General features: G+C 66.8%; 3 protein-coding genes across 6 annotated transcripts; 1 reads left to right on the forward strand and 2 right to left on the reverse strand.

Moving 5' to 3' along the window:
- Positions 1-1,682: 1,682 nt before the first annotated feature.
- On the reverse strand, positions 1,683-5,264 carry LOC136788287 (uncharacterized). The gene is made up of 3 exons (XM_066986573.1): positions 4,843-5,264; positions 3,565-3,598; positions 1,683-2,772 (listed from the first exon to the last, which is right to left on the reverse strand). The coding sequence occupies exons 1-3, from the start codon at positions 5,071-5,073 to the stop codon at positions 2,351-2,353; spliced, it is 687 nt and encodes a 228-aa protein (XP_066842674.1). The 5' UTR covers positions 5,074-5,264; the 3' UTR covers positions 1,683-2,350.
- A 1,031-nt stretch (positions 5,265-6,295) lies between these two features.
- On the forward strand, positions 6,296-13,483 carry ILVBL (ilvB acetolactate synthase like). 4 transcript variants are annotated; one of them, XM_066986548.1, is made up of 17 exons: positions 6,296-6,357; positions 7,629-7,680; positions 8,364-8,484; positions 8,568-8,769; positions 9,247-9,374; positions 9,473-9,611; positions 9,803-9,914; positions 9,999-10,098; positions 10,355-10,452; positions 10,862-10,998; positions 11,082-11,216; positions 11,747-11,861; positions 12,126-12,295; positions 12,372-12,442; positions 12,539-12,610; positions 12,713-12,818; positions 13,067-13,483. In XM_066986548.1, exons 3-17 carry the CDS (start codon positions 8,371-8,373, stop codon positions 13,243-13,245), a joined length of 1,878 nt encoding a protein of 625 aa, XP_066842649.1. In that variant the 5' UTR covers positions 6,296-6,357; positions 7,629-7,680; positions 8,364-8,370; the 3' UTR covers positions 13,246-13,483. The 4 variants fall into 4 exon arrangements, with proteins under 4 accessions (XP_066842649.1, XP_066842647.1, XP_066842648.1 ...); XM_066986546.1 differs by lacking the exon at positions 6,296-6,357 and adding an exon at positions 6,415-6,462; XM_066986547.1 differs by lacking the exon at positions 6,296-6,357 and adding an exon at positions 6,425-6,458.
- Positions 13,484-13,579: 96 nt separating this feature from the next.
- SYDE1 (synapse defective Rho GTPase homolog 1) lies at positions 13,580-20,248 on the reverse strand. Its single transcript, XM_066986533.1, has 8 exons — positions 19,830-20,248; positions 17,996-18,583; positions 16,660-17,400; positions 16,347-16,561; positions 16,133-16,259; positions 15,895-16,052; positions 15,300-15,537; positions 13,580-15,016 (listed from the first exon to the last, which is right to left on the reverse strand). Exons 1-8 carry the CDS (start codon positions 19,915-19,917, stop codon positions 14,640-14,642), a joined length of 2,532 nt encoding a protein of 843 aa, XP_066842634.1. The 5' UTR covers positions 19,918-20,248; the 3' UTR covers positions 13,580-14,639.
- Between the last annotated feature and the right edge of the window lie 212 nt (positions 20,249-20,460).

Raw genomic sequence — 20,460 nt, forward strand, 5'->3', positions numbered from 1 at the left:
GAGGACAGGGGGACTCCGTAGGGGATGGCACGCTCGTGCAGACCCTGTAAGGGACGTGGGGAGCCCTTAGGGGTCATAAGAGCCACAGAGGGGTCTGGGAGAGGCCCTTGGGGATCAGCTCATGGCATTCAGTGCGCAGTGCTGCCCTGTCCTCAGCGTGCAGTGCTGCACGGTGCTCGGTGCACGGCCCTCGGTGCATGGTGCTGCACAGCACCGCACGGTGCTCAGCCCGTGCTGCACAGTGCTGCACAGCCCCCAGTGCTGCACACCTCTTGGTGCACATCTTTGCATGCTGCTCAGTTCCTGGCGTTGCGTGGCGTCGCTGCACGCCTCTCACTGCCTGGCCTCAGCACCCAGCCGGGACACAGGCTGCTGCAGCCGCATGCTGGCGGTTTCCTGCTTTCCCAGCAAGGCCCCGCGCCGGCAGCACTTTCCGGTGGCTTTATCGGCGCCCGCAGCTGCTGCTGGAGCACACCCGGGCACACGCGTGGGGCGTGCATGTGGGTGCGTGCACAGGCAGGGTGCAATGCGTCGATGGCGCGTATGCAAGCGTGGGTGCAACACATCCCTGTGGCTGCAAACAGGCGTGGGTGCGTGCACATAGGTAGGTGCATGCACGAGTGTGTGCAGGCGTGGTGCAAGCATGCACCAGTGTGTGCATGTTGCAGCTGGGCATTACCACGCGTTTATGCACTGGCACAAGCACGTGCATGGGGCGCGTGGTGCAAGCACGTACCGTGAGCATGTGACCATGTGTGCCGTGGGGGCATGCATGCGGAAACACACATGGGGACATGGGAACATAGGGACGTGGGATATGAGGACATGGGGGGACAATAGGGGATGGGGGACATGGGACTCCCCCCACCCTGGGGACACCCGTGCCACTACACTACAGGGGGCACCAGCCTGGGGATGTGGGTGCCACCACCTTGGGGACGCAGATGCCTGGGTGGCCCTATAGGTATGGGGGTGCTGGAAGGTTTGGGGGGGTGTCAGCACCCAGGTTGATGGGTGCTGAAGGGCGGGGTGGATTCTCTGGTGGCTTGTATAGGGTTGTGCATGGGGTGTTGATGACCTGGACCCTTCAGACCCGGACCCTCACCCTCTTGGCTGCCTGGATCCATTTTTGGAAGCCTGCTGGGACCCCATTTATCACTTCTGACAGCCCTGGCACTCAGGACAGGAATAAAGTGTGGATTCTCAGGTGTCTCCTATAAGGTTGTGCACGCGGTGCTGATGCTCTGGGTGCACCCCAACCTGGGGGACCCCTTCAGGAACCCCCCACCCTCACCCCTCCACCCTGATCCTAAAATAAAAGTGAGAAAAAAAAATGTTGGGTGCCAGAATTCAGTGGGGTGGAGAGGCAAACGTGGGGGTACAGGGGCAAACTGGGAGGGGGGGTCGTCTGGGGGGAATTCTGGAGCTATTTGCACACTTGCACATGTGCATTTCCATTTGCACGCATGTGCTTGTGCACGTGTCTGCATGGCTATTTGCACTTGTATTTGTGCACGGGGATGTATGTGCATGTGCATGTGCATTTGCACACCTACTTGTGTGAGCACACACATGCAAAACTGCACATGCACGTAGGAGTCCAGGAATCCGCTCCCCCTCTAGGGGGGACTTCAGGGAATCTCCTTTTTTAGGGGGAAATTAAGCCACTTTGGAGCACCAGGAACCATAAATAAATTTACTTAATTAATAAATAAAGTGGCTTCGAGTACCAGACAATAACTTAAGGGGGGAGGGCCCCCCCCAGGCCGGCTGGGGGGGGGAGGAGGGGGGAGGCAGCAGGGACCCCCCATGCCTCTGGGCATTGGGGGGGGATCCACAGTCCCTGCTGTCCCCAAAATGGGAGTCTGTGAGGTCCCTCGATGTCCCCAAATGTCCAGCATGAGGGTCGGGCCTCCAAGGTTCCTTGATGTCCCCACGGAGGGGGCTTCAGTACCCCAAATCTCCAGGCAGGGGGGCCTGCAAGGTCCCTTGGTGTCCCCCATGTCCAGGCACGAAGGTCTGCAAAGTCACTTGATGTCCCCAGATCTCCAAGCTGGGGATCTCCAGCACCAAATATTCAATGGGGGGGTCTGCAATGTCCCTTAATGTTCCAAATCTTCAAGGGTGGAGGTCTCCGATGTCCCCTGATGTCCCCCACCTCTGAGCAGGGGTGTCACCAGCCCCAAATCTCCAGGCATGGAGGTCAGCAATGTCCCTTGATGTCCCCAGATCTCCAGGCATGGAGGTGAGCAATGTCCCTCGACGTCCCCAAACCTCCAACCGGGGGGGTGACCGCCCCCAAACCCCTCCGGGCCCCCTTTCCGTGCCAGCAGGGGCCGCGTCCCAGCCGTCACCCCCCGGCGATGCGCAGCAGCCCCACGAAATTGCCCTCCCGCTGGTCCTGCGCCATCTGCCACTCGTCCCCGTTGATGTCCCCGACCAGCGCCACGTCGAGGACGTCGCCGGGCTGCAGCTGTCCCACGGCCTGAGCCAAACCCGAGCGGGCCGGGCCGGGTTCAGTGCCGCTGGGCAACGCCAGCGGCACGGAGAGCAGCGGGGGCGCTGAGCCGGCGCGGCGGAGCTGGAGGGTGACGTTGCCGGGGGGGCAATTTTCCGCCGTGCAGGCAAGGGCGAACTGGCCGTAGAGGAGATAGAGCCCCCCCGCCGCCACCCGCAGCCCCGCGGCCGTCGCCTCCACGTCGCTGCTGAGGAAGACTCCGCTGATGCCTTCCTCGTAGCGCCACATGGGTCTGGAGGACACCGCCAGCGAGCCTGGGGGGGACACAAAGGGGGGGACGGGGGTTAATGGGGGGGGCCCATGGGTGTTCATAGTAGGGAATGGGTGCCCCCGGTGGGAAATGGGGTGGCCTCAATGGGAAAACGGTGGCCCCGAGGAGAAACGGGGTTTGCCCGTTGGGACATGGGGTTGCCTGCTGGGAATGGGTTGCCCCCAGTGAGAGCTGGGCGGCCACGATGGGTGCTACAGCCCCTCCCTGGGTACCAGAAGTCGGGTGAGGGGGCTGCGGGGAGGTGGGACTGGATGGGGATTGGGGTGGCCCCTCGGGGATTGGGGTGGCCCCTCTGGGCAATGGAGCCCTGCAGGCACCCCCGGGGGATGACACCACGGAGACCACAGGGACAGAGGATGCTCCGTGACACCTTGGGGACAGGCTGTGACACCACGGGGACCACAGGGACGGAGGCTGCTCCGTGACGCCCTGGGCACCGCGGGGACAAGGGACGCTCCGTGACGCCCCGGCGCCCCACAAGGAGGGAAGATGCTCCGTGATGCCCCAGGGACCACGGAGACGGAGGGTGCTCCGTGACACCCTGGGGACACTCCATGACGCCCCAGGGACTGCGGCCGCCCCATGCCACCCCCAGATGCTCCAGGCCCGGGACACCGTTTCCTTTCTGAGGTCGGAAGGGGGAACCCGCGCGGCGCTTTCGAGATGACGGGGCGAGCTGCCTGGGGAGGGGACCGCTGCGTCCCCGTGTCCCCCTGTCCCCCACCCCGTGTCCCCAAAGCACCCCACAGCCCCTCACCGTGGCCTCGGGACTTACCGGTGCTCAGCAGCAGGTGGGCGGCCGTTGCAACCTGCGCGGGAGGGGAAAGGGGGTGTCAGTGGGACCCAGATGTCCCCGGCCCGCGTTCCCCCCCCCCGTACACAAGCACCCCCCCACCGGTGAAGGGGAAGTTGGGATCTGGGGACTTTCCAGCACCCGAGAGTATTTGGGGTGGGGGGTGGGGGGTCCCAGGGGAGGGGACGACCCCCGGGTCGGGGGGAGATTGGTCCTTTTGGGATGGGGAAACTGAGGCGGGGGGATGGGGTTGAGGCCTGATGTCCGTCCGTCCGTCCATCCCCATCTTGCGGACGTGGACACCCCCTGGATCTCAGGGACACGCAGACAGACAGATGGACGGATGGACACCCGGAAGGAGGGGGGATGGATGGACAACCGGACAGACAGACGGATGGACAGACACCTGGAAGGAGGGGGGACGGACAGACAGACAGACGGATGGACACACACAAGGGACAGGCCCCAGGCAGACAGACGGATGCCCGGGATGCACGGCAGGACAGATGGACACCTGGGCCCCCAGAGGGACGGGCAGAGGGACAGCTGGGCAGGCAGGGGGACGGACAGACGGAAGACCGGGCGGGCACCTGGACAGACGGCTGGACAGACATCCAGACAGACAGACACCTGGGCGGATGGACAGGCAACCGGACATTTGGATGGATGGACACACGGACAGACGGATACCTCGGTGGATGGACAGGCAAGCAGATACCTGGACGGACAGACACACGGACAGACACACAGACGGATAGGCAACCGGACACCTGGACAAATGGACACACGGACAGACAGACACCTGGGTGGATGGACAGGCAACCGGACACCTGGACGGACAGACACATGGACAGATGGACACCTGGGTGGATGGACAGGCAACTGGACACCTGGACGGCTGGATGCCTGACAGACAGACAGACACCCGGGTGGACAGACAGGCAACAATGGGACACTTGGACGGACAGACGGACACCTGGGTGGATGGACAGGCAACTGGGCACCCAGACAGACAGACACCCGGACAGACGGACACCCCATCGCCCAGCCAGATGGAAAACGGGACGGACAGATGGACGGACAAGCAGGCACTCGGATGGGCGGCCGGACAACCGGACACACCTGGCCAGGCTGACAAGAGACGGACGCCTGGACCGGGGGGGGGAGCGGCCGGCCGGACGCACGGACAGCCGGCCAAGGGGACGGACACACGGACGGGCAAGGGGACAGACGGACAGACGCCCCCCTCCCGGTGCCCACCTGCGGGGGGGGGGGGCTCTCCCCCCGGAGCATCCCCAGCAGAGCGGCGGCGGCGGCGGCGGCCCCGAGAGCGGCGGCTCCGAGGGCGGCGAGGACCGGGAGGAGGCGGCGGCAGCACCGGCGGCGGCGGCGGCCCCGGGAGCACGGAGCCGCCCGGTCCCGGCAGCGGCAGCAGCGGGGGGGGGCCGCCGGCGGCGGGGGGGGGCTCTCGGGGTCGGCGGGCGGCGGCATCACGGCGGGGACCGGCTCCGGAGCCTCGCTTATAGCGGGACCGGGGTGGGGGGGTGGGGGGACGGACCGGAGAGTGCCCCCCCCCGCCCCGCCGCCCCCGGGGGTGGGGACAGACCGGCACCGGGGAGCCCCCGGGGGTGGGGAGAGACCGGGGAGGAACCGGAGGCATCGGGGGCGGGGGGAGCCCGGGAGCACCGTGGATGTAAAGGGGGGGGGGGGGGGTAAGGGGGGGCGGCACTTCCTCCGAGGGTGTGTCCCGTCCGTCCCCCCCCCCCGGGGATTTCCTGCCCCCCCCCCCCCCCCCCCCCCCCCGCCGTGACGGAGCACCGGAGTTTCCTACGGGGTCGGAATTTCTGCCCCCCCCCCCCCCCGCCCTCCAAAAGCCTCTCCCGGCACTCCGAGGGGAACGGGAAGGGGAGGGGGGGGGGCAGATTCCCGGCTGCCCGGGAGGGGCACACGCATCCTCCCCCCCCCCCCGCATATGAGACCCTACGTGAGACCCCCCCCTATGTAAGCCCCCCTATGAGACCCCCCCCATATGAGACCCCGTGGGAGACCTCTATATGAGCCCCCCCCCCCCCATGAGCCTCCCTATATGAGATCCCATAGGAGACCACCCTATGCGAGACCCCCCCCATGGGCCCCCCCCTCCATATGAGACCCTATGGGACCCCCCCCATGTAAGGCCACCCGTATGAAACCCCATGGGAGACACCCCTCTGTGAGCCCCCTCCCCCCACGTACGACCCCGTATGAGACCCCCCCCATGATAACTCCCCCTGGAATAACCCTATATGAGACCACCCCCCATAGAATAACCCCCATATAAGACCCCCCCCCATAAGAGACCCCCATGGGAGACCCCCCCCATGAGACCCCCCCATGGGAGACCCCCCTCCCATATAAGACCCCATAGAAGACCCCATGAGAGGAGACCCCGCCCAGGTGATCCCCCCCCAATGACCCCCCCCCAGTGACCTCCCCCCAGTGACAACCCCCAGGTGACCCCCCCCCAATGACCACCCTCACGTGACCCCCCCAGTGACCCCCCCCCCCCCATGGGAGGAGACTCCCTGGGAACCCCCACTGCCAAGCCCCGCCCCTTCCCTGGCCCCGCCCCTTCCCGCCTGGCCCCGCCCCACCACCGCCCCTCCCCTCCCGGGCCCGCCCACACTCCTCGAGCAGCCAATCAGCAGCCCAAACCCCCACGTGACCCCCCCGGGGCGGGCGCGGGAGGAGCGAGCGGCGTCGGGAGGTCACGTGGTTCGGGCGGATCCGCGCGGGGTCCGCGGGGAAGGGTGAGGGGGCGGGGCCACGCGGGGGCGGGGGGGCGGGGCCTGCAGGTGTGGGCGGGGCCTCGTCGGGGGGCGGCGCTTCCGGAGCGGGCAGGTGGCGGCGGGGCTCCGGGGGGGGCCGGGGCGGGGGGGGGGATTACGGGGGGGTAATGGGACGGGGGGGACGCGGGGGAAGCGGGGGGGGCGACTTGGGACTGGGGGGGGCATGGGGGAGTGACATGGGACTGGGGGGGGCGTGGGGCGGGGGGGCGACTTGGGACTGGGGGGGTGACATGGGACTGGGGGGGACATGGGGGGGCATGGGGCGGGGGGGCATGGGGGGGTGACTTGGGACTGGGGGGGGGACATGGGACTGGGGGGGACATGGGGGGGCATGGGGCGGGGGGGCATGGGGGGGTGACTTGGGACTGGGGGGGGGACATGGGACTGGGGGGGGACATGGGGGGGACATGGGACTGGGGGGAACATTGGGGGGGTGACTTGGGACTGGGGGGGGCATGGGGCGGGGGGGCGACTTGGGACTGGGGGGGTGACATGGGACTGGGGGGAGACATGGGACTGGGGGGGACATGGGGGGGCATGGGGCGGGGGGGCATGGGGGGGTGACTTGGGACTGGGGGGGGGACATGGGACTGGGGGGAGACATGGGACTGGGGGGGGACATGGGACTGGGGGGGACATGGGGGGGCATGGGGCGGGGGGGCATGGGGGGGTGACTTGGGACTGGGGGGGGACATGGGACTGGGGGGGGACATGGGGGGGACATGGGACTGGGGGGAACATGTGGGGGTGACTTGGGGCTGGGGGGGGTGACATGGGGGGACACATGGGACTGGGGGGGCATGACATGGGGGGCTGACATGGGACAGGGGGTGACATGGGGCTGGGGGGGGTGACATGGGAGAGGGGTGACGTGGCGCGGGGGGGACATAGGACCGGGGAGTGGCATGGGACTGGGGAGGGGTGGTGCCCCCAGCATGGAGGGGGGACAGCATGGGGACAGGGGGGGCTCTGGGGACACGGGGACAGGGGACAGGACAGGGTGGCTTCTCGGGGGGGGGGGGGACAGTAAGGACAGGGTGGCCACGGGCCCAGGGTGACCGCAGGGACAGGAGTGACCAAGAAGACAGGTGGCCGCAAGGACGGGGGTGGCCGTGGGGACAGGGGACAGCGGGGACACGGAGGCACTTGTCCCTGTCCCCATTCTGCGGCGAACTAGGGCGCAAAAACCCAGGGCTGAGCTCGTCTCCGTCCCCGCAGGGACCCGTCCGCACCTCCGGTCACCTCCGGTCACCTCCTTGTCACCCAGCAGGTACGGTGCCCGGAGGCGGGGGGGGGGGGACACCGACCCGAAAAGCTCGCCGGGTTGGCTGCACCCACATATTTCCGCACCCCAAAATTATAACGCCCGGCCCCTCGGGGGGGGACGCTCCAATTCCCTACGGGATGCGGAGCCCCCCCCCCAGGGATTGTCACCGGCGTTTTGTCCCAGCCAGCGATGGTTTTGCTGCTGTTTTGCCTGATTTGAGTGTTTTTTTCCCCCCTGTTTCGCCTTTGTGGCAATGCTTACCCGCCTTTTTATGGTGAAAATGGGGGAAATTGGGGTTTAGGGGGAAAATCTGGCGTCCGACCTGCTTCCGGGTGCTAAAATGGTTTGTGTTTTCGGGGAAATTGGGCCGGGTTTGGTGCTCGCCAGCTCTGCCTCTTCCCTGGGGGTCTTTACACGGTCATGGCATAAGTAACCGGAATGTCTTCGTTAGGCTGCAATTATGCAAATGAGCAGACTTTGGGCTCAGGCTGGGGTGCCTGTGGGAATGGGATGGGTTCAATTAACCGGCTTTAATTAACCATCGCCATCCCGGAGCCAGTGCCGCATTTCCACTCTGTCCCTGGCGCCGGGGAGTTCCCGTTTGGTGCCACCCTGCCTGGCGGTGCCGGGGCTTCTCATCGGGGACAATTTGGGGGCGTCGTTGTCACCTCGTGTCCCTTCCCCAGCGTCCCCATGGGTCTGCTCACCCTCATCGGCTGCATCTGCGCCGGGCTGCTGGCGGCGACGGCAGTGGCGCTGCTCGTGGTGGCGTATCGCTTGGGGCTCCTCTACCGGCTCCTCCACAAGGTAGGGGCGAAATGGGGGTGAAACCACCCCGTTTTGGTTAAATCCACCTGGTTTTCTAAGCGGGCGTCCTCCTCGCCTCGCAGGCGGATCCCCGAAGCCCCCGGTACGGGGGCGAGCTGGTGGCAGAGGTGCTGAAGGCTCACGGCGTCCGCTTCGTCTTTGCGCTGGCCGGTGGCCACATCTCGCCCATCCTAGTGGCCAGCGAGAAGCTGGGGATCCGCGTGGTGGACACCCGGCATGAGGCCACCGCCGTCTTCGCCGCCGACGCCGTCTCCAGGCTCTCAGGTACCGGACGGGGCGATGGAGGCGGACCTCCTGGTCAACACCTTCCTCTTCCTCAAAGGGTGGAAGATTTTGGGGTGTCCCTGCTTGGTGGGGTCCCTGTTGAGTTGAGAAGGCTTCCAACGCTCTTTGGGTCTTCGGGGACGGTCCGTGGGGTGTTCTCCCCCTTTATTCCCCCCAAAATTAATTTGGGAGCTGTGGTGTTGATGGGATGAGGAGAGATTGGCCTCATGATCAACACCTTTCTCTTCCTCAAAGGGTGGAGGGTTTTGGGGTGTCCCATCTTGCTGGGGTCCTGGTTGAGTGGAGGAGGCTTCAAACTCTCTTTGGGTCTCTCCACAGTGGGTTCTCTCCCCATTTATCTCCCCCCACAACCAATTCAACCACAAACAAGGACCGCGCAGCCAGCCCCCTGTGCCCCAAACCCCAAAACTGGGGTGCCCAGGGGGCCACCTCCCACCCCCCCATCTCCCCCCGCAGGCCGCATCGGTGTCGCCGCTGTCACCGCCGGCCCCGGCGTCACCAACGCGGTGACAGCCATCAAGAACGCCCAGATGGCCGAGTCGCCGCTGCTGCTCATCGGTGGGGCGGCCGCCTCGCTGCAGAAGGTCTGGTGGGCTTGCAGAGGGGGGATTTAAGGGACCAAAACCACCTCCCCACCCCTTTTTTGGGGGAGATTTCCCCCATTTTGGGGTTTTCACCACAGGGACGAGGAGCACTGCAGGACATCGACCAGCTCTCGCTCTTCAAGACGCTCTGCAAGGCGTGCATCTCGGTGCGCACCGTCCGTGACATTGTCCCCGCGCTCCGCAAAGCCATCAGCACCGCGCAGTCAGGGACCCCCGGTAAAGGGTGGGGACACCCCAGCACCTCCCTTGGGGAAGATTTGGGGTGATTTCATCCCCCATAGGTCTCACTGGGGGCGCTGCTTTTGGCGGCGGTGTTTTGGCGTGGTGCTTTTGGTGGTGCTGATGTCACCTCCCTGAAATGTGTTTTTTGGGGGTGACGTGGGGGTCCCTTCACCCCCATCCCACAGGTCCCGTGTTCGTGGAGCTCCCCATCGATGTCCTCTACCCCTTCCACGTGGTGGAGAAGGAGGTTGGCGGTGCCAAGAGCGCCCGGGGGATCCGGGGAAAGCTGGTGCAGTGGTGAGCAGCCATCCCACCAGCACCAATGGGTGCTGCCAGCACCCCAAGGGGCTGCAGCACCCCAAAACACCCCCTTCTTGACAGGTACCTCCAAAACTACGTCCATAACCTCTTTGCGGGTGCCTGGGTGCCCCGGGATGTCACCCCGCTGCCTGTGAAGGTGCCGCTGGCCACCGAGGACGAGGTTGGCTTTGTCCCCCAACCCGCTTTGGGGTTTTGGGGACACCCGGGTGGTAGCACCATTGGGGTGGAGGGGTTGGGTGGTGAGATGGGTTTGGGATTGGCCGAGATGTTTTTTGGGGCTCGGCTGAGTGATTTTGGGGGTCCAACCAAGCCACATTTGGAATCCAACAGAACTGAGTTTTGGGGCCCGAGGGAGCCTGTTTTGGGGCCCGAGGGAGCTGTTTTGGGGTCTGACGGAGCCGTTTTTGGGATGGCAGGTACAGCGCTGTGCTGAACTGGTGAGCCGGGCCACGAAGCCGCTGGTGCTGGTGGGCAGTCAGGCTCTGCTGCCACCCACACCGGCTGAGGAGCTCCGGTGAGCGGGCCTGGGGACAGAGGGTATGGTTTGGGGACAGCTGAGCGTGTCCGGGGACAAGCGAGCTGGTTTGGGGATGGATCAACTGGTTTGGGGACAACTGAGCCTCTTTGGGGATGGATCATCCAGGGGTTGGATGAGTGGGCTTGGGGATGGCTGAGCCACTCTGGGGACAGCCAAGCCGCTTTGGGGACGGCTGAGCTTATGTGGAGACAATAAGATGGTTTAGGGAAAGATGAGCAGGTTTGGGGCTGGATCGGCCACTTTGGGGACTGCTGATTGAGTTTTAGGGTTCAGCTGAGCTGGTTTTGGGTCCAACCAAACCAGTTTTGGGGCCCCCAACTGAGCCCATTCTGAGGCCCGACCGAGCCATTTTTGAGGCCGATCGAGCCGCTTTTGGGGCATGCAGGGAAGCGCTGGAGGCCTTGGGCATCCCCTGCTACCTGGGGGGGGCGGCACGGGGGCTGCTGCCCCCTGAGAGCCCCCTGCTCCTGCGCCAGAACCGCCGCGACGCCCTCCGCGAGGCTGACCTGGTGCTGCTGGCAGGTGGGTCCCAGGGCTGGGGAAGGAATGGGGATACCCCACGGTGGCCCCTGTCCCCAAATTGTCCCCCCACTTCCCCTCCAAAGGTGCCGTCTGTGATTTCCGTCTCTCCTACGGGCGCCTTTTCGGCCGCCAAACCGTCGTGGTGGCCGTCAACCGGGACCGGGCGCAGCTCCTCCGCAACGCCGACGTCTTCTGGCGGCCGCGGCTTGCCGTGCAAGGTGACAGCCCTGTCCCCTCCGCCGTCCCCCCGGCCCGAGGAGGGTGGTGGCACCGTGGAGGGGTTGGGAGATGGGGTCGGTGTCGGATGAGGTGGTTTTGGGGGACAACGGTGATTTGGGGGACAGCTAAGCTCTGTTTGGGGCCCAAAAGAGATGGGGTTTGGGGCCAATTCAGCCATGTTTGGGGCTCGGCTGAGCTAGATTTTGGGGTCCAACCAAGCCAGGTTTGGTGTCCAGCAGACCTGGGTTTTAGGGCTAATTCAGCCAGGTTTGGGGTCCAACTGAATGTGTTTTGGGGCTCAGCTGAGCCAGATTTGGGGGATCTTTAAGGTCCCTCCCAGTCCAAACCATTCTTACGATAACTGAGCTGGTTTTGGGGCTCAGCTGAGCCAGTTTTGGGGTATGACCGAGCCAGCTGTGGGGTCCAACAGAGCTGGGTTTTGCAGCCAATTCGGGCAGGTTTAGGGTCTGACGTAGATGGGTGGAGTTTTTTTTTGGAGTGGGTGTGATGAGCTGGGCGTTCTCTGCAGGTGACGCCGCCTCCTTTGTGGTGGGGCTGGCGCGGCGGCTGCGGGGCTACTCCTGCCCCGCGGACTGGCTGGGGGGGCTGCGCGAGGCCGAGCAGCGCAAGGAGAAGGCGAACCGGTGAGCACCCAGTGCACGGGGACGGGGACAGGGATGGCAGCTTCCATAGCCGGGGGGGTCCTGTGTCCGTTTTGGGGGGTGAGGACCCCATTTTGGGTACGGGGTGTGGGGGGGGGGCTTGGTTGATTTTGGGGTGAGAAATTCCAGCCCCTTACGACCTCTTTGGGGTTCCCATCCCATTTGCAAGGGGTGGGAAACCCATGCCCGTTTTGGGGAGACCCCGACCAACCTCTTTTTTTTTGGGGGGGGGGTCCTCTCTAACAGGGAGAAGGCAGCGACCCCCACCCCGCAGCACCTGAACCCCCTGGACCTGCTGTACCGCCTGGACGCGCTGCTGCCCCCCGAGAGCCTTTTGGTGGCCGACGGGGGGGACTTCGTGGGCACCGCCGCCTACATTGTGCGCCCCCGCCGGCCCCTCTCCTGGCTGGACCCCGGTGAGGACCCCCCAGCCCGGGGTGCGCTGCCACCATTGGGGACACACGCGGGTGACACCGGCTGTTGTCTTCGCAGGAGCCTTTGGCACGCTGGGAGTTGGCGGCGGGTTCGCACTCGGCGCCAAGCTCTGCCGCCCCGAGGCCGAGGTATGGACGGGGGGGGACATGTGGTGGCCCACGCGGACAGCGGTGCCACCTGCTTGGCCTCGTGTCACTTGTCCCTTCCCCTGTGCCGCCTGCCAGGTTTGGGTCCTTTACGGTGACGGCTCGCTGGGCTACAGCCTCATAGAATTTGACACTTTCGTGCGGCACAAGGTGAGACAGCGCCGAAATGGGGTCGGGGGGGTGGAATTGGGCTCTTGTCCCCACTCCGGGTTGTCACCGGGGCGCGGTGGCCCCGTGCTTTGTCCCCTGCAGACGCCCATCATCGCACTGGTCGGCAACGATGCGTGCTGGAGCCAGATCTCCCGGGAGCAGGTGGCCATGCTGGGCAGCAACGTGGCATGTGGCCTCGAGTACCTGGGTGAGCGCTGCGCTGTCCCCGACACACGGGAGCTGCTGGGGGGGATCGAGTCCCTTGATCTGGGGCCACTTGGTGGCCCTGAGTCACCCTGGAGTGGATTGAGCTGTGCCCGGTGGCACCGTGTCACCCCGACTGTGCTGCGCTCGGTGGCCATGACGCACTGGGGAGGATTGGGCCGTTGCCGGTGGCCCCGCGTCACCCTGCTGTCACGCAGGTGACAGAGCCACGTCCCTGTCCCCTCCCCGCAGATTACCACGCGGTGGCTGAAGCGCTCGGGGGCAAAGGCTTCGTGGTGGGACGCCCGGAGAGCGAGCGGCTGGACGCCGTCCTCCGCGCCGCGCAGGATGCGTGCCGCCAGGGCCACCCCGTCCTCGTCAACGCCCTCATCGGCAAGACCGATTTCCGCGAGGGCTCCATCTCTGTCTAGGGACTGTCCCCTCTGCTCCCCCGATGTCCCTCTGTGCCCAGCAGCAGGGATGAAGGGGCTGAAGGATGCACTGGCTGGGTGCCACCGAGGTGCCACCACCCTGTCCCCAACCGGGGATGGGGGAAAAGAGGTGTTAGGGGTGTTAGGTGCTGGTGCTGTGCCCCCTAACTTGGGGCTGGGGGGGGGGGACAGTGGTGTCCCCTGGCAATAAAGCAGCGCCATGTGCCCCTGCCTGCCATCCTGTGCCATCGATTCGGGTGCCACGGGGGACAAGTGACACTTTGGGGACTGCCATCCCCCCGACGGGACACCAACACGCGCACACAGCCCGGCGGCGAGTGCAGCTTGTGTCCTTTATTGCTGGTGACAGTGACAAGGCGGTGGGCAGGGCAGGGTGGGTGTCAGGTCATCGGGGGGGGGGACTGGGGACAGCTTTGTCACCAAGCCCCCCGCTAGCCTGGTGGCACCCCCTGCCCCGGGTGATTTAACACTGCTGGCTCAGCCCGGCCGGGCCGGTGCTTTCACATTCAGCTGGTTCCTGTAAGGCTAATACTGAGCAAGGCTGTTTTTGTTTTTTTTTTTGGGGGGGGGGGGGGAGGAATTCATTTGGCTCCCTCCCTCCCCCCCGTAACACTGGTGCTGGGTTCATTTTGGGGGTGAAAAGGGCTTTTTCTGCAGGCTGCGGTGAAGGCAACCGCCGTACGCCGTCCATCCACGCGCATGCACGCACGCACACGAAGCTCGAGTAATAAATAAAAGCTCAGCGCTCCCGTACCGGCAGCACCCCCCTGGGGGGGGCAGAAAAAAAGGGAGGGCTCGGGGGGGGGCCCTTGCTGCCACCCGTGAGGGCGGGAGGGAGTGCCATCACCCTCCTCAGGGTGCCGGCAACAGGGAGGGGATTTTGGGGAGCCCTCGTGAGCAGGGGGGGGAGTGGGGGGCAGATGGGGAGGGGGAGAGGGTGCCCCCCACGTAGCCTGAGCGATGGAGGTCATGGACCCTTGTCAATACTGATTTTTGGAGGGGGGGGCGCAGCACCCTTGGGGGGGGGGTTGGAAGGGCAAAGGGGTGAACAGGCACTTGAGGGCAAAATTTGGCCATAGAAAGCCGAGCAAGAGGCACTGAGCCTCCAACATCCCCCCCCCCCCCCCCCCCCAAAACGGCGCGTGGATGTGTGTGGGGGGCTGTGTGCAGCCAGTTTTTTTTTTTTTTGGGGGGGGGGGGGTGCTCAGGTGTCCCCCGATGGGGCCGTGGCCCCCCCCCCCCCCCAAAGATGGCATCACCTTCTCCGTCGGCGTCCCTCCTGCTCGGTGCTGTGCAAATCGAAGGCAACAAGAGGCAAGTGCTGCTTTTTGGTCGCTCTCCCGGTGGCGCCAGGACCGGCACCGGCGTCGCCGTCACAGGCAGACGTTGATCTGCTTGGCGAGCTCCCGCTCCAGGTCGAGGATGAGCGCGTCGAAGTCCTTGAGGTTGAGCCGGGGGCCAAAGGGCGCCTCGGGCTCGTCACCAAGGCCGAAATCGGCCACGAAGAGGGTCCGCCGGTGTGCGGCCCGGCTCTCGCCGTCGCCGGCCGCCACCTCGTCGTAGCCACCGAACTGGTGGCCGCAGACGCTCCAGTCGCCGGCGTAGCGGTTGCTGGGGGGGCTCTCCGGTCCCCGGGGGCGATGGCGGGCCACCACCGCCGTGTCCAGCAGGTCCAAGCGCAGCGGTGGCTGCCGCGGGCGGCCGGGCGGCGCCTCCTCCCAGATTTGGGGGGCTGGGGATGAGCGGGGGGCTGCGGAGAGAGCGTGTGTGGGGGGGTCAGGATAAGAGGGGGAAGCCATGGGGTGGTTTGGTGGCACTGGAGCGGGGAGGAGATGTTGGGGGGGAGTTTGGCTGGGGGGGCACGGGCCCCTGGAGCAGCTGCTGGGGACAGTGGCCCATGGAACAGCCCCAGGGTGTCACAGACACCCCCCCAGGGGGTGGCCCGGGTGGTGGCCAAGCACAGATTTCCCCCAGGGTGGGGGCCACGGGTGTCCGTCCCTCCCCCCCCGCTGCCCCCCCAGAAGCCTGCTCACCCGGCCAGGCCTGCAGCAGGTAGTGCAGCACCTCGATGTGCCGCTTGAAATCGACGGCGCTGGCGATGTCCTCGCTGTGGGCGTAGCTGCGGGTGCCTGTGCCGCCGCGCCGAGGCTCCTGGCTCTGGGTGAGCAGGACGGGACCGAAGCAGACGGCGATGTTCTGCGAGTTCATGCGGTTGAAGTCGTGGAAGGAGGCCACCAGGCTGAGGTGGTCCAGGAGCCGCGTCAGCGTGGCCTGGGGGACAGGGTGGCGTCAGCGGGGACACCCTCTCAGGTGACATTCCCCTGCCCCTGGGCCACTGAGGGGAAATGTTTCGGCCACAGGCAGTCCCCGATGTCACCGGGGCTGAATCCCACAGCTAATAACGAGGACGTGGAAAAAAAATGCTTGGCTGCTGGGGAAGTAGAGACCCCCAAAAATGCTCAGGGGGGTGGTGACACCAGGACATGCCACATCGCCGGTGCCACTCATCCAGAAATAAGGACACCACAGTGGTGACGTGCAATGGAGGAGAGCCCCGGACCGAGAGGCAGCGGGGTGCCCCGGCAATCCCACAGCCGAGCAGCCCCAGTTTTAGGGCTGGCCACCCACCTTCTCGACGTCAGGCAGGCAGTCGAGCAGGGTGACGGCGTCCCGCTCGCCCGGCGGGGTCCGGGGAGGCCGCTTGGCCATGGCCTCCAGCACGACGTGGTAGAGCGTGGGGGTGATGAGCGGCGTGGGCAGCTCCCGCAGGTAGTCTTTGAGGATCCCTGCGGGCGAGAAGCCGGGGTGGGGACATCAGCGTGGCCCCCCCAAGGGTGCTGGGGGGGCCTGTGGGGTGAGCACTGACCCGTGATGACGTTGATGTCAGGGTAGAGCTGCTCTGACAGCGTCACGGCCGCACTGTCCCTCTCGAAGGCGTCGCGCAGCTCCTTCTTGACGGCGGCTGAGCCGCAGAGCCGGTACAGCCCGACCACCTGGAATCGGGGACACGGTGACAGCGGTGACAGGGGGCCCGGCTGGGCCATCACCCGCTGGATGTCACCGCGAGGCCCCCTGCTCACCTTCAGCCCCCGTTTCTCTATCTCGGCCACGCACTTCTGGATGAGCAGGGGCACCTTGGTGGCCGTCTTCTCCCTCTCCACCAGCTGGCCCAGCTCCACGCCAAAGACGCGGGGCTCGCGCTCGCCGGGGCTGTCCCACTGCTCCACCAGGGTGAATTTGGAGAAGAGGACGCCGCGAGGCTGCAGCCGCACCGCCAGCTGCTGGGCCCGGCAGCCTGGGGAACAGAGGGGTGCTGTCAGCGGGGTGCTGTGCTGTGAAACACACCCCCCCCCCCCAAAAAAAAACCCGTGCCCTCCCATCCCCACCGCGCACCTCTGAAGATGTGGGGCAGGACGACGGTGCCGTGGCAGCAGAGGCGGTTGCGGCAGGAGGAAGGGTCCCAGGAGAAGACGATCACCTTGAGGAGCTGGGCACTCTCCAGCTCCAGGTTGAAGGTGTGGTTGAGGCCAAGGAAAGCCGCCTTGCAGGGCAGCAGAGCCGTGCGAGCCCGGTTGGCCGCGTCCACCTGCAGCACGCAGAAAACCTCCCGGGCTTCAGCTCGCGGCAGCTTCAGGTCCCGCACGCCGTAGAGGTGGACGCTGACCAGCCCGGAGATGTGCTGCCCGCCTCGGGGCAGCTCCCCGCAGCTGTAGGGCCGGAAAGCGGCCACGTCCAGCCCGCCCTCTCCATCCTCTGGCTCAGCGTGCGCCCCGGTTTTGGCCAGCAGCTCCGGGGAGTCGCCGTCACTCAAGTAGCCGCCCTTGTTGGCCGCTTTGGCACGGGGCAGTGAGGCCACGCTGGTGTCGAGGTGGTAGCGGCTGATGACGTTGCTGGACTCCTTGCGGGCGTCGGAGGGCGAGGTGCCACCCTCCTGGCCCCGTGGCCGGGGGCTGCGCAGGCTCAGCTTCCTCCGCAGCTCTGGCAGCTTCTTCATCTTCATGGAGAGGCGGCGCACGGTCCCCGGGGACTTCACTTTGCTGAGGGAGCGGCCTTTCTTGGTGGCACTGGGGCTGGCGGGGGGGGACGGGGGGGCGAGCCCCGTCCCCAGGCTCACGCAGGGGATGGGCATCTTTCCTGGGGGGAGAGAAAAGGTGAGCGGGTACCTGGGGGATACCGGGAGCCTGGCTGGGATTGGGGTGGCGCCCTGGAAATTGTTGTGGGGTGGGGACTGTCGGGTTCTGGGGACACTGTCCTGGGCGTGGGGACGGTGGGGTTTGGAGGACAATGTCCTGTTTTGGGGGATGGGGAAAGGGTGGGGACTATGGGATGTGCCTGGGGGAAGGTGAAGATGACAGGGATCATGGGGTCCAGATGTCCCTGAGGACAGGGTGGGGATAGGGACTGTGAGGTCTGAAGGACATCATCCCGGGGGGTGGGCAGAAAGGGACAGGGATTGTGGAGGCGGGGGGGATGCTGGCCTGGGGGGCAAGGAAGGGACAGCGACCACGGGGTCCAGGAGACACTGGGGACAAGGGACCACTGGCTCTGAGGACCTCGGTGTCCAGGAAGCCTCACAGGTGCCAGAGAAAGGACAAAGACCATAAGGTGCTGCAGATGGAGACTGTGGGGTCCAGGGGACACTCTCCTGCGTGGTGACAAGGGCTGTGGGGAACCAGGGGCCACCACTGTCCCCCCTCTTCCCGACCCCTAGCTCCGCGCTGCCCCTCACCACAGGCCTGCGCCCTGCCAGCTGCCGGCTCCTCTGGGCTGCGGGGTCCGGGGCTCTCTGCCGTCCCTCTGCCCCCCCAGGGGACGTCCTCCCCGCTCGCCTTCGGAGGGTCTTCGTCCTCGGGGATGGGGTTGTACCAGATCTCGCCCTCGCTGCTGGCCGCACCAGCCTCAGCCTCGGCCCCGCCGCCAGCCTCGTCCAGCCCCGGTGCCTTCGCCGAGGACAGCACCCAGTGCCGGCTGCTCCGCTCCAGGCTCTGCAGGTAAGCGCCGTGCCCTGGGCTCCTACCGGGGCCGCCGAGCTCCACGGAGCCGTTTGCTGCTTCGGCCTCCTCCGCCGGCTCCAGGGGCTCCTCGCCGGGTGGCTCCACGCCAGGCCAGGGGCTGCTGGTGGCCGGATCCAGCTCGCTGGCCTCCACCACCTCCGGGGAAGCTTTGGGAGCCGGCATCCGCCTCCCGCTGGGCTCATCGCGGCCGCCGCAGGAGAAACGGGCCCAGTTCTGCTTGCGGGGCGCTGCCGGGGCCGGTTCCGACGATGCCGGGGCTGCCTCAGGGTCCACCGGCGAGTCGGGGCTTGGTGGAGGATGCTCTGCAGGAGGGAGAATGGACGGGGCTCGGCGTGGGTCCCTGCCACGCCAGCCGCGAGCCCTCCCTCTCGCCCCCGCCAGCGTCCCGCGGGGCCACCCACCCTCCTCGCCCCGAATCCACTGCCGCCCCACGGGGCCGGCGGAGGCAGCTGCACGCAGCCCCTTGCCAAGCGGGATTTCCGGTTGTTTACGGCCGGACAGCCCCGCCGCCACGCTCCCACCATCCTGGGGGGGCTCGCTGGAGGATGGGGGGGGCTCAGCCGGGCCCTGCTGCACCCCATCGGGGACACGGCCGCATCCCGATGGGGGCAGCTCTGCGTCCGTCCCCATGGCCTGCACCCCCCGGTCGCGTGCACCCCAATTCTCTGCGCTCCTCCAGGCGCATTTGTGCACCCCGGATTGTCTGCACCCCTTGTGCACCCCTCCCACATGCACCCCAAAACAAGCCCCACTCGTGTCACACCAGCACCCGCGCCCGGTCCCGGTCCCCGTCCCGCCGGAGCACCCTCACCCCCGCGGGACCAATTCCTCCCAGATGCTGTCACAGCCGCACCCCCCGCTCCATCCGGATGAGAACAGGGGGTGCTGCGAGCCCCCCCCCGCCCCCCCCCGCACCCCAATTGTGGCTTTAGCGCCCACATGGGATGTTCTGCCCACCCCAGACCTCAGCTCAGGTACCCCAAATGAGCGCCAGCATCGGTGGAGGCCCCACAGCATGGTCCCCCCCATCCATCACCCCGTAGCCCCCCGGGATCTCCCCCCAGGTGATGCCGAGCCCACGGCTTGGCGTAGGGCACCCCGAGAAATGTGGGGCAGGAGGCACCCCGGGGTGGGGGGGGTACCCCAACTCCTGCAGGGCACAGAGAGAGACACGGGGTGATGGGGAACCTTCCTTGGGGCCAAAAGGGGTGGTGGGGAGCTTTGGGGGGACAGGAGGGAGCCCGGTGTGACACTGGGGTCCTTTCCTCGGGGGGCAGGAGGGAGCCGGGTCCACAACGAGGGGTCCTCTCCTTGGGGGACTGGATCCCGAGGGTCCCATTCCCGGGGGACTGGACCCCAAGGGTCCCTTTTTTGGGGGGGGGGGGACAGAAGGGACCTGGGGTGATGTGGAGCCCTCTGGGGCTGCACCAGGGACCCTGGGGTGGGGACCACGAAGGACCCCAAAGGGACTGAGGTGGGGTCTCCATCCCGGGGGGGGGTGCCCCGGGCCCCCCGGCGTTGGGCTTCTCGCCCCCCCCCGCTCCGTACCTCGCTCCTTGGCGTCCGATTTCTTCCTGCGCGGGCGGTCCCGGCCCCGCAGCCGGGAGAAGGTCCTCCGCAGCAGCGGCTCCGCCATCGGCCCGGCCCGGAGCCCCCCGGCGGGGTCCCCTCAGCGCCCCCGGGACCCCTCAGCCCGGCGGGGGTCTCCTCAGCCGGGTCCGGTCCCGTTCAGCCCGGGTCCGGTCCCCTCAGCCCGGTCCTCCCCCCTCGGCCCGGTCCGGCCCGTGCCGCCCCCCCCCCCCCCAGCCCGGTTCGGGGGGGGTCTCCCCTTCCTCCCGCCGGCCCGGCCCGGCCCGGGGCGCCCCCTCAGCGCGGCGGGGCCTGGAGCAGCGGCAGCGGCGCCGCCATCCCGCGGTGCGAATTCCTGGGATGCCGCCGGGAGCGCTGCCGGGAGCTGTAGTCCGGAACCCCCCCGGGCCGGACCCCCCCTTCCCCCCCCAGCTCCCGGTAGCTGCAGGCCAGGACCCCCCCGCCCCGGTTCTAACACCCCCCCCCCCCCCCCCCCGCGACCACCGTCTGGGGGAGCCCTGGGGGGGGGGGCGGGGGGGTATTTAGGGGAGCCCTGGGGGGTCTATGGAGGTGCTGGGGGGGGGTGGAGGGGATTTGGGGGAGCCTGAGG

This window comes from Anser cygnoides, chromosome 34 (assembly GCF_040182565.1).
Source record: "Anser cygnoides isolate HZ-2024a breed goose chromosome 34, Taihu_goose_T2T_genome, whole genome shotgun sequence".
Taxonomy (NCBI): Eukaryota; Metazoa; Chordata; class Aves; order Anseriformes; family Anatidae; genus Anser; species Anser cygnoides.

What these genes read in the sequence shown, in the direction of transcription:
- ILVBL (XM_066986548.1), top strand. Translation starts at nt 8,371, where the DNA reads ATGGGTCTGCTCACCCTCATCGGCTGCATCTGCGCCGGGCTGCTGGCG. An exon ending in CGGCCGCCTCGCTGCAGAAG is followed by an intron (nt 9,375 to 9,472) that starts GTCTGGTGGGCT and finishes TTTTCACCACAG; the next exon opens with GGACGAGGAGCACTGCAGGA. An exon ending in TGACCTGGTGCTGCTGGCAG is followed by an intron (nt 10,999 to 11,081) that starts GTGGGTCCCAGG and finishes TCCCCTCCAAAG; the next exon opens with GTGCCGTCTGTGATTTCCGT.
- SYDE1 (XM_066986533.1), bottom strand. Translation starts at nt 19,917, where the DNA reads ATGGCGGAGCCGCTGCTGCGGAGGACCTTCTCCCGGCTGCGGGGCCGG. An exon ending in CCTGCCCCACATCTTCAGAG is followed by an intron (nt 16,562 to 16,659) that starts GTGCGCGGTGGG and finishes TCTGTTCCCCAG; the next exon opens with GCTGCCGGGCCCAGCAGCTG. An exon ending in CCTGCTGCAGGCCTGGCCGG is followed by an intron (nt 15,017 to 15,299) that starts GTGAGCAGGCTT and finishes CTCTCTCCGCAG; the next exon opens with CCCCCCGCTCATCCCCAGCC.
- LOC136788287 (XM_066986573.1), bottom strand. Translation starts at nt 5,073, where the DNA reads ATGCCGCCGCCCGCCGACCCCGAGAGCCCCCCCCCGCCGCCGGCGGCC. An exon ending in AGAGCCCCCCCCCCCCGCAG is followed by an intron (nt 3,599 to 4,842) that starts GTGGGCACCGGG and finishes CCTCCCGCGCAG; the next exon opens with GTTGCAACGGCCGCCCACCT. An exon ending in CCACCTGCTGCTGAGCACCG is followed by an intron (nt 2,773 to 3,564) that starts GTAAGTCCCGAG and finishes TGTCCCCCCCAG; the next exon opens with GCTCGCTGGCGGTGTCCTCC.